Source organism: Pecten maximus, chromosome 10 (genome assembly GCF_902652985.1).
Source record: "Pecten maximus chromosome 10, xPecMax1.1, whole genome shotgun sequence".
NCBI classification, from domain to species: Eukaryota; Metazoa; Mollusca; class Bivalvia; order Pectinida; family Pectinidae; genus Pecten; species Pecten maximus.
The window spans coordinates 4,517,030-4,530,655 of NC_047024.1; the positions used below are offsets into that span (position 1 = coordinate 4,517,030).

Below are 13,626 nucleotides of genomic sequence, written 5' to 3' on the forward strand. Positions count from 1 at the left end.
ATAAAACATTCAATTCTATTATCTGTAATAATTTTATATTAAACAATATTGAGAACTGATAGAGCTGGCCAAACATTGGGGAAAGACAGAGGATACTATAAAAAAGCATTGACGAGTATTTATCTTGAAGCTTTCATCATTCAACATTCATATAAATATGATATCGGTACAGTACACATCTAAATATAGTACAGTACAAGTCTAAATATAGTACAGTACAGGTCTAAATATAGTACAGTACAAGTCTAAATATAGTACAGCAAAAAGTCTAAATATAGTCAACAGTACATACTACACATATCGTGGTATCAATATCCACTATATGTAACACTGACCACACCCCTACAGATACCACTGTTTTGTATATCTAGATATATATATGTTTATGGGTTACACCAAAAATTCTTTTTTATACAGCAATGTATGGAATGTAAGTTTCCAGTCTCCGCAAAACCTGAATGATGTACGTGTATTTGATATGTTCGACATGCTCATATTGGTTGGGTAATGATTCCTAACCATTTCGGGAAGGATGAATCATTTATATGCATATACAGTGAAAACCTGTTATTTTGCCACTCGTTATACTGCCAAACTCGCGTATCGCCATGAATTTATTCAGAAAGATTTCCTCCCATGCTAATGCATCCGTTTTACAGCCAAACTCGCAGACCGCCATCCGCCATCATATTTTGAGAACAGATGGTTAAAATAACATCCTCTTTACCTCATTAATATCACCAAATAGAGCCGAGAAGGATGTGTATTGATATGTTATTGTTTCTTTACCTCATTAATATCACCAAATAGAGCCGAGAAGGATGTGTATTGATATGTTATTGTTTCTTTACCTCATTAATATCACCAAATAGAGCCCAGAAGGATGTGTATTGAGATATTATTGTAACCTATTGTTATCTATCTGTATGTGGTAAATTCTGACTTAGTAACATGACATGGACTTGAAGTGGATGGTCTCATGCTAATACACTATATAACAAGCTGTAAATTTATAGATCTGCGACAGTAGATCATTACATTATATATAATACAACAAGAGGGACATGCTTTTTCATCATACCTACAAAATATACTGTAAAATGTCTGTATTTATGCTGTAAGATTACAGCTAAAAAGAGAACATGCCTTTCTGTCATTAGTCTCCAGACCTGTAACTACAGGAAAAATGTCAGTGTTTGTCTTTTGTGATGTTGTCATTACATCAGGGCTTCATGCCTTTCTGTCTAAAGTGGATCAGTACATACATGCTGTACGGCTTTGTCTCCATGCTTGACTGAGCAAGTCAATATGGAACTTATTGTCAACATGGCTGATTGAGCGACGTGTTTGAGTCAAAATGGAGCGTACTGTCGGGATATGCCTAACTGAGCGCGTCAATATGGGACGTACTGTCGACATGCCTAACTGAACGAGTCAATATGGGACGTACTGTCGACATGCCTGACTGAACACATTTATACAATGTACTCTTATCATGCCTGGAAAAGTCAATACAGGATGTACTATCGTCATGCCTCACTGAATGAGTCATCGTCATGCCTCACTAAACAAGTCAATATATGTGATGTACTGGGGTGTTTACCTTCTGAGATATCGTCTGTTGAATCCGATAAATTGTGCTGTCCTATCAGAGAAACACTGTACATGTACACTTCATTGATAAATAACTGATATAAATCATGTTGTATACATATAACCAAACTGATCTGGGTTACAGGAAAGCTATCCAGTGTTGTTTTAAACACTCCATAGATCAAACGTTCTTTTGATCATGTTTATTTTCAGAAAAAACATGGCAAAGAGACAAAAATAGTAGACAATGCCATGTAGAGATGACCGTCTTATCATTTCCCTATATTTGTGTACCATGGTTGAAATCACTACAGCTACATATAAAGGAACATATAGTTACCACACTTCATCTGTCGGAGGGCGTTAATCAGGGTGGGGTCCACGTTACAGGACAGACCCCCAGCAGAGGCCATCTCGTTAACTACCTGCAATAATGAAACACAAACAGTACAGGTAAACTTTATGCAAAATTTCACAGGCTGTATTTTCAAAATTAAGGATCACCAAAGCAGAACAAATACAGTATGCATAGGTCTCTAACCGAAGTTAGTTTATCATACAAACCAACAATCTACCAACAAACTATGTACCCTACAACACAAATTTCTGACAATTTCAGTTGTAATAATCAGTAAGTCATTGTTCTATACCTCAAGGTAAACACATTCTCTAATAAATATCGTGAATTTCTGCATTTGATAGAATTGACATCAAAACAATTTGGCAATATATTACTGCAAATCTTAATGAATCAATATTTTTAAAAAAGTATAATAATTCAAACTTTCTAAATCATGAAATCAGTCTAACAGAATGAGGAAAACTGTGAACACAGTCTGTAATGTAAGCAACAGAATGGCAGCAAGCGATTTATGACTGAGGTGAGTCTGATGATCTCAGTAAACAGATACATCTACTCAAGGACAAAAAATAGTTCAACAGTTGTACAGCAGGGCAATGTGAATCTTAAAATGGATTTCAAGGATAAACTCTTAAAATTTATTGAACTTTCAAAAAAAATATTTTAAGCAGAATGATAGGTTTGCTGCGGAGAAAAAAAGAGAGAAACAAGAAACAGAATAAAGAGTCTGTAGGTAGACTGTGATAACCACAAACTAAACAAAACGTAGGATATATTGTCTCCATGTAATTAAGGTGTGCTACAAATGTAAAATACCATATACTGATAGGTGGTGGAATAAACCAAGAAAGATAATAACGACCATTTATAACTGTATAAATATAGATCAATAACAACCCTACTCACACTGAATTACAGTATATCTAATATAGATAGATAACGACCCTACTCACGCTGAATTACAGTATATCTAATACAGATAGATAACGACCCTACTCACGCTGAATTACAGTATATCTAATATAGATAGATAACGACCCTACTCACGCTGAATTACAGTATATCTAATACATGTATAGATAACGACCCTACTCACGCTGAATTACAGTATATCTAATATAGATAACGACCCTACTCACACTGAATTACAGTATATCTAATATAGATAGATAACGACCCTACTCACACTGAATTACAGTATATCTAATATAGACAGATAACGACCCTACTCACACTGAATTACAGTATATCTAATATAGATAACGACCCTACTCACGCTGAATTACAGTATATCTAATATAGACAGATAACGACCCTACTAACGCTGAATTACAGTATATCTAATATAGATAGATAACGACCCTACTCACGCTGAATTACAGTATATCTAATATAGATAGATAACGACCCTACTCACGTTGAATTACAGTATATCTAATATAGATAGATAACGACCCTACTCACGCTGAATTACAGTATATCTAATATAGATAGATAACGACCCTACTCACGCTGAATTACAGTATATCTAATATAGACAGATAACGACCCTACTCATGCTGAATTACAGTATATCTAATATAGATAGATAACGACCCTACTCATGCTGAATTACAGTATATCTAATATAGATAATGACCCTACTCACGCTGAATTACAGTATATCTAATATAGACAGATAACGACCCTACTCACGTTGAATTACAGTATATCTAATATAGACAGATAACGACCCTACTCACACTGAATTACAGTATATCTAATATAGATAATGACCCTACTCACGCTGAATTACAGTATATCTAATATAGATAATGACCCTACTCACGCTGAATTACAGTATATCTAATATAGACAGATAATGACCCTACTCACGCTGAATTACAGTATATCTAATATAGACAGATAACGACCCTACTCACACTGAATTACAGTATATCTAATATAGACAGATAACGACCCTACTCACACTGAATTACAGTATATCTAATATAGACAGATAACGACCCTACTCACGCTGAATTACAGTTTATCTAATATAGATAGATAACGACCCTACTCACACTGAATTACAGTATATCTAATATAGACAGATAACGACCCTACTCACACTGAATTACAGTATATCTAATATAGACAGATAACGACCCTACTCACACTGAATTACAGTATATCTAATATAGATAACGACCCTACTCACGCTGAATTACAGTATATCTAATATAGATAACGACCCTACTCACACTGAATTACAGTATATCTAATATAGATAACGACCCTACTCACGCTGAATTACAGTATATCTAATATAGATAACGACCCTACTCACGCTGAATTACAGTATATCTAATATAGATAACGACCCTACTCACGCTGAATTACAGTACATCTAATATAGATAACGACCCTACTCACACTGAATTACAGTATATCTAATATAGATAACGACCCTACTCACGCTGAATTACAGTATATCTAATATAGACAGATAACCACCCTACTCACGCTGAATTACAGTATATCTAATATAGATAACGACCCTACTCACGCTGAATTACAGTATATCTAATATAGATAACGACCCTACTCACGCTGAATTACAGTACATCTAATATAGATAACGACCCTACTCACGCTGAATTACAGTATATCTAATATAGATAACGACCCAACTCACACTGAATTACAGTATATCTAATATAGATAGATAACGACCCTACTCACACTGAATTACAGTATATCTAATATAGATAACGACCCTACTCACGCTGAATTACAGTATATCTAATATAGATAGATAACGACCCTACTCACGCTGAATTACAGTATGTCTAATATAGATATATAACGACCCTACTCACACTGAATTACAGTATATCTAATATAGATAACGACCCTACTCACGCTGAATTACAGTATATCTAATATAGATAACGACCCTACTCACGCTGAATTACAGTATATCTAATATAGATAACGACCCTACTCACGCTGAATTACAGTATATCTAATATAGACATAACGACCCTACTCACACTGAATTACAGTATATCTAATATAGATAACGACCCTACTCACACTGAATTACAGTATATCTAATATAGATAGATAACGACCCTACTCACGCTGAATTACAGTATATCTAATATAGATAGATAACGACCCTACTCACGCTGAATTACAGTATATCTAATATAGACAGATAACGACCCTACTCACACTGAATTACAGTATATCTAATATAGATAACGACCCTACTCACGCTGAATTACAGTATGTCTAATATAGATAGATAACGACCCTACTCACGCTGAATTACAGTATATCTAATATAGACAGATAACGACCCTACTCACACTGAATTACAGTATATCTAATATAGATAACGACCCTACTCACGCTGAATTACAGTATGTCTTATATAATTATAAATAGATAGATAACGATCCTACTCACGTTGAATTACAGTTATCTCTAATCTTCAGATGAGTTAAATTCCAGTGAAAAGAACACCATAATTATGCACTACAAATTAGTGTGGGTCAAATATAAAATCATTTTATAACGTTAATATAGAGGATCTGTCATGAGTTTCCCTTCATATTAGATTTATGATACGAGTTTTGAATTTTTTATTTTTGCGAGCCTCTGGCGAGCAAAAATAAAAAATTCTAAACGAGTATCATAAATCTAATATGAAGGGAAACGAATGACAGATTCTTTTTATCATATGACGTTTTCTTTCATCGATCCCCATCAAAAACTGATTTTCTCTTTTGCCTTGAATCGTCACATCTCAACCAAATTACCCGAACCTTCGAAGTAGGTCAATTATACCGACGAGAGAAGAAATAGTTCTAACACAACTGACTCTTGGAAAGGATTCATTTTATTAAATACACGTCTCAAAACAAAATTTCAGCATTTTTTCATTTAATCTATAATAGATAAATTGTCCTTGGTGTTTGAAACAATGAGGAAAATATTTTAGTTTGAAAGTTCATGAGCGACTGTTTTTGATGTGACGAAGCCGTGACGTCACTTGGCGCGATAATGGAGGCTTCGTTGTACAAATGTCTATTCGCTGTCGCTGTCGTTCAGAACCATTGTACGGCGCCTTTTCACTGCTTTGTGTTTATCCTCGTCCTCGCGGGAGTTTATGGAGATGTGAAATGTTCCACCGGGAATATTCCCACTGAACATTGTGTTCAGACTGCCGTGAAAAGCGACTTTGGATGCCGATTTGTTGGCAGTGTTGTTTGTTTTGACATTACACGTGTTTGTCGACGACAGTGTCAGCATGTTATTCTGAGTAACCGTTGAAGGCAAGTTGTAACAAACTACATTGCCGTTTTTCATGAGGATTTTATTAAATAATGTTATTATTTGTTTATTTGAAAAGAATCTAGACTAGATATGTCTCATCGGACAACGCAACCGCAATTTTCTATCGGAGTTGAAATATGTTACTAGGGGTCATAAAATAGATGTTTGCCAGGCCTAATTAACATCTTATAGTATAAATATAATTAAAAAACTTATGATGTTTACATCTTGGATTTTATCTTTGATTGTACAATATGTTATGTTGATAGACCAATTTGTCGTTCAGTTAATTTTTTTTCAAAGTTTACAAGCACTAGTCGCCATTTTTACGAGTCGTAGTAAAAAGAAGTAGGTCGTTCCCACGCGTATGAATACAGTTCTCACGGAACCAGCCAATCAGCGTAGCGAAAGGTGTTATTACACTAGTGTAATAAAGAAAATTTATGTGATGGGTTTATGACACCGTATATAACGGTAGTCATATGATAAAAATGTGTATGGAACAACTCTTCATGCTTTGTATAGTATCTAAGGAGAACAAAAGAAACAAACAACAACATGCATATATTAAGTAGATCTAAACTCTAATACATAATCAACTATTACGTTAATTCTAACAGATGTGACAAAAATCAATGACCAAGATTGATGAACAACACCAACGAGTTGAGTTACACACTGAGGGAAGTTCTGCTGCCTTTCTAGTACCTTCTAAAGACAAATAATATTTGTATTCTCAGTCTAATTCAGATTAAAAATGGCTGAAATACATACTGGCACAACAACCTGATCATTAATCTACATTTTATCGAGGCCAAAGTAGTTAAATATCATTATTGTATACTTTTTTATTACATTAACAGATTAAATGAAATAGTTATAATTGACCATATCATAATTCTGAGAAAAATTTTCAAAAGAGAAGAAAGCATTGTCTGAAAACTCTGTGGACTTGCTGGTAATTGTATTGCTTTGAAGCTGTCCATGAAAAAAAATTTCAACCAAGAAGTCATAATTATTCAAGGTAATATAATATAAAACCACCTTGTAAAACTTCCTTTCCTGAACCCAAATTGCCATGAGTATGCGTCCATAGAGAACTGGGAGTCATCAGGTACAAACAGGGACATGTCTCAACAAACAAAATGATTATCATCAGTTTTACACTTATTTGTTACGATAATCCTGACATCTATACACTAATGCTTCATAACAGAGATTGTGAGTATGTAACGGAAACATTCCTAAGAACCAGCAGTCGAATTACAGACGGTAAGTAACGGAAACATTACTAAGAACCAGCAGTCGAATTACAGACGGTAAGTAACGGAAACATTCCTAAGAACCAGCAGTCGAATTACAGACGGTAAGTAACGGAAACATTCCTAAGAACCAGCAGTCGAATTACAGACGGCAAGTAACGGAAACATTCCTAAGAACCAGCAGTCGAATTACAGACGGTAAGTAACGAAAACATTCCTAAGAACCAGCAGTCGAATTACAGACGGTAAGTAACGGAAACATTCCTAAGAACCAGCAGTCGAATTACAGACGGTAAGTAACGGAAACATTCCTAAGAACCAGCAGTCGAATTACAGACGGTAATATAACGAAAACATTCCTAAGAACCAGCAGTCGAATTACAGACGGTAAGTAACGGAAACATTCCTAAGAACCAGCAGTCGAATTACAGACGGTAAGTAACGGAAACATTCCTAAGAACCAGCAGTCGAATTACAGACGGTAAGTAACGAAAACATTCCTAAGAACCAGCAGTCGAATTACAGACGGTAAGTAACGGAAACATTCCTAAGAACCAGCAGTCGAATTACAGACGGTAAGTAACGGAAACATTGAAGGAAACAGCTGTCAAAATGCTCAAAAAGCAGCAAAATTTATTGCTGAAACAGACATGTCAGGCAGCAGCTATGAAAGGTCCAATGTCAGAGTCAATGGTTGTAAAAACTGAAGAGCTCTAGGAAGGCAGATAACTCAGTAACTAACAACATTAAGGCAACAGTAATCACACAACAAGATCTCACTTCCTCATGTCCAGCCTCCCACAGGTTTACAGGAAACAGCACAATTTACAGGGAATATTTAAAAAAAACTTCACATTTTGTAAATTAAAAATTAAAATTCAATTTTTAATTGGGATTTGATAATTCTTTTACATGTAAATTAATCCACTGAAAATATTTCAAATAAAAATAATAAAATTTGCATTTTTTTTGGTAAACCCTTTAAACGTTTTTGGACAGAAATTTTTCATGGATGTATTGCATTCTGACAACAAAACTAGCAGAAAGTGGGAATTGTGGGCGATGGGACAGAAGGAAGTGGCGACAATATGGAGGACAAACCTGCTGTTTCATGGAAGAATACTGTTACATGGAGGAAAAACAGATATCAACATGACAGTATTGTAGAAAACAGATGACGTACGGGTGTGTGTATATGTTATATACAAATATCCTAGTGTCTAATAATAGTGTAATACTGTACAGGTATATATATATATATATATACTAGTGTCTACCACACACTACTTGTCTGTAAACTTATTTAACACTGTACAGGTGTGTGTATATATATATATATATATACAATGTATATACTAGTGTCTACCCCACACTACTATACACATACTAGTGTCTACCCCACACTACTCGTCTGTAAACTTATTTAACACTGTACAGGTGTATATATATATATATATACTAGTGTCTACCACACACTACTCGTCTGTAAACTTATTTAACACTGTACAGGTATATATATATATACAAGTGTCTACCCCACACTACTCGTCTGTGAACTTATTTAACACTGTACAGGTGTATATATATATATATATACAAGTGTCTACCCTTCACTACTCGTCTGTAAACTTATTTAACACTGTACAGGTATATATATATATATATACAAGTGTCTACCCCACACTACTCGCCTGTAAACTTATTTAACACTGTACAGGTATATATATATATATATATACAAGTGTCTACCCTTCACTACTCGTCTGTAAACTTATTTAACACTGTACAGGTATATATATATATACTAGTGTCTACCCCACACTACTCGTCTGTGAACTTATTTAACACTGTACAGGTGTATATATATATATATATATATATATATACAAGTGTCTACCACACACTACTCGCCTGTAAACTTATTTAACACTGTACAGGTATATATATATATATATACTAGTGTCTACCCCACACTACTCGTCTGTGAACTTATTTAACACTGTACAGGTGTATATATATATATATATATATATACAAGTGTCTACCACACACTACTCGTCTGTAAACTTATTTAACACTGTACAGGTGTATATATATATATATATATACTAGTGTCTACCCTTCACTACTCGTCTGTAAACTTATTTAACACTGTACAGGTATATATATATATATATACTAGTGTCTACCCTACACTACTCGTCTGTAAACTTATTTAACACTGTACAGGTGTATATATATATACTAGTGTCTACCACACACTACTCATCTGTAAACTTATTTAACACTGTACAGGTATATATATATATATATATACTAGTGTCTACCACACACTACTCATCTGTAAACTTATTTAACACTGTACAGGTATATATATATATATATATACTAGTGTCTACCACACACTACTCGTCTGTAAACTTATTTAACACTGTACAGGTATATATATATATATATACTAGTGTCTACCACACACTACTCATCTGTAAACTTATTTAACACTGTACAGGTATATATATATATACTAGTGTCTACCCCACACTACTCGTCTGTAAACTTATTTAACACTGTACAGGTATATATATATATATATATACTAGTGTCTACCCTACACTACTCGTCTGTAAACTTATTTAACACTGTACAGGTATATATATATATATATATACTAGTGTCTACCACACACTACTCGTCTGTAAACTTATTTAACACTGTACAGGTATATATATATATATATATACTAGTGTCTACCACACACTACTCATCTGTAAACTTATTTAACACTGTACAGGTGTATATATATATATATACTAGTGTCTACCACACACTACTCGTCTGTAAACTTATTTAACACTGTACAGGTATATATATATATATATATACTAGTGTCTACCACACACTACTCGTCTGTAAACTTATTTAACACTGTACAGGTGTATATATATATATATATACTAGTGTCTACCCTACACTTCTCGTCTGTAAACTTATTTAACACTGTACAGGTATATATATATATACTAGTGTCTACCACACACTACTCGTCTGTAAACTTATTTAACACTGTACAGGTGTATATATATATATATATACAAGTGTCTACCCCACACTACTCGCCTGTAAACTTATTTAACACTGTACAGGTGTATATATATATATATATATACTAGTGTCTACCCTACACTTCTCGTCTGTAAACTTATTTAACACTGTACAGGTATATATATATATATATATACTAGTGTCTACCACACACTACTCGTCTGTAAACTTATTTAACACTGTACAGGTGTATATATATATATATATATACAAGTGTCTACCCCACACTACTCGCCTGTAAACTTATTTAACACTGTACAGGTGTATATATATATATATATACTAGTGTCTACCCTACACTTCTCGTCTGTAAACTTATTTAACAATGTACAGGTATATATATATATACTAGTGTCTACCACACACTACTCGTCTGTAAACTTATTTAACACTGTACAGGTGTATATATATATACTAGTGTCTACCACACACTACTCATCTGTAAACTTATTTAACACTGTACAGGTATATATATATATACAAGTGTCTACCCCACACTACTCGCCTGTAAACTTATTTAACACTGTACAGGTGTATATATATATACAAGTGTCTACCCCACACTACTCGCCTGTAAACTTATTTAACACTGTACAGGTATATATATATATATATATACTAGTGTCTACCCTTCACTACTCGTCTGTAAACTTATTTAACACTGTACAGGTGTATATATATATATATATACTAGTGTCTACCACACACTACTCGTCTGTAAACTTATTTAACACTGTACAGGTATATATATATATATATACAAGTGTCTACCCCACACTACTCGTCTGTAAACTTATTTAACACTGTACAGGTATATATATATATATATATACTAGTGTCTACCACACACTACTCATCTGTAAACTTATTTAACACTGTACAGGTATATATATATATATATATACTAGTGTCTACCCTACACTTCTCGTCTGTAAACTTATTTAACACTGTACAGGTATATATATATATATATATACTAGTGTCTACCACACACTACTCGTCTGTAAACTTATTTAACACTGTACAGGTGTATATATATATATATATACTAGTGTCTACCCTACACTTCTCGTCTGTAAACTTATTTAACAATGTACAGGTATATATATATATACTAGTGTCTACCACACACTACTCGTCTGTAAACTTATTTAACACTGTACAGGTGTATATATATATATATATATACAAGTGTCTACCCCACACTACTCGCCTGTAAACTTATTTAACACTGTACAGGTGTATATATATATATATATACACATACTAGTGTCTACCACACACTACTCGTCTGTAAACTTATTTAACACTGTACAGGTATATATATATATATATATACTAGTGTCTACCCTACACTACTCGTCTGTAAACTTATTTAACACTGTACAGGTGTATATATATATACTAGTGTCTACCACACACTACTCATCTGTAAACTTATTTAACACTGTACAGGTATATATATATATACAAGTGTCTACCCCACACTACTCGCCTGTAAACTTATTTAACACTGTACAGGTGTATATATATATACAAGTGTCTACCCCACACTACTCGCCTGTAAACTTATTTAACACTGTACAGGTATATATATATATATATATATACTAGTGTCTACCCTTCACTACTCGTCTGTAAACTTATTTAACACTGTACAGGTGTATATATATATATATATACTAGTGTCTACCACACACTACTCGTCTGTAAACTTATTTAACACTGTACAGGTATATATATATATATATATACAAGTGTCTACCCCACACTACTCGTCTGTGAACTTATTTAACACTGTACAGGTGTATATATATATATATATATACTAGTGTCTACCACACACTACTCATCTGTAAACTTATTTAACACTGTACAGGTATATATATATATATATATACTAGTGTCTACCCTACACTTCTCGTCTGTAAACTTATTTAACACTGTACAGGTATATATATATATATACTAGTGTCTACCACACACTACTCGTCTGTAAACTTATTTAACACTGTACAGGTATATATATATATATATATACTAGTGTCTACCACACACTACTTGTCTGTAAACTTATTTAACACTGTACAGGTGTATATATATATATACAAGTGTCTACCACACACTACTCGTCTGTAAACTTATTTAACACTTTACAAGTGTAACACTGCAACATTGTATTACAAATACCTCCTGATGTATAATTGTAATCAATCCCAAACTTAATTGTGCCCAGGTGGTAATATCTTATTAACCACAAACATTCTAGATATTACAAGTTACAACTGGGGATCAATCTTACTGTGGCAGCCATGTTGTACAGGACAACCCTGTCAAGGCCCAGTTACTGTAGACACCACAGCTCCCGGTATGATTACCTGGTATGATTACCTGGTTTGATTACCTGGTATGATTACCTGGTACCCTTACCTGGTATGATTACCTGGTACCCTTACCTGGTATGATTACCTGGTTTGATTACCTGGTACCCTTACCTGGTTTGATTACCTGGTATGATTACCTGGTACCCTTACCTGGTTTGATTACTTGGTTTGATTACCTAGTATGATTACCTGGTATGATTACTGGGTATGATTACCCGGTATTATTACCTAGTATGATTACCTGGTTTGATTACCTAGTATGATTACCTGGTTTGATTACCTGGTATGCTTACCTGGTATGATTACCTGGTATGATTACCTGGTTTGATTACCTGGTATGATTACCTGGTATGATTACCTGTTTTGATTACCTGGTATGATTACCTGGTATAATTACCTGGTTTGATTACCTGGTATGATTACCTGGTATGATTACCTGGTTTGATTACCTGGTATGATTACTTGGTTTGATTACTTGGTTTGATTACCTAGTATGATTACCTGGTATGATTACCTGGTACCCTTACCTGGTTTGATTACTTGGTTTGATTACCTAGTATGATTACCTGGTACCCTTACCTGGTTTGATTACCTGGTT

At 33.8% G+C, this 13,626-nt stretch overlaps 1 protein-coding gene across 20 annotated transcripts in view; it reads right to left on the reverse strand.

Moving 5' to 3' along the window:
- Positions 1-13,626, reverse strand: part of LOC117336465 (membrane-associated protein Hem-like) — a 74,446-nt gene that overhangs the window by 6,935 nt on the left and 53,885 nt on the right. For 7 of the 20 annotated variants that reach the window (XM_033896997.1, XM_033897003.1, XM_033896999.1 and 4 more), the window contains 3 exons: positions 8,644-8,664; positions 1,934-2,018; positions 1,604-1,645 (listed from right to left, as the gene is read on the reverse strand). In XM_033896997.1, the coding sequence (XP_033752888.1) occupies positions 1,604-1,645; positions 1,934-2,018; positions 8,644-8,664 (148 nt within the window). The remainder of the gene's footprint in view (positions 1-1,603; positions 1,646-1,933; positions 2,019-8,643; positions 8,665-13,626) is intronic. The other 13 variants (XM_033897014.1, XM_033897016.1, XM_033897004.1 and 10 more) reach the window with 3 other exon arrangements.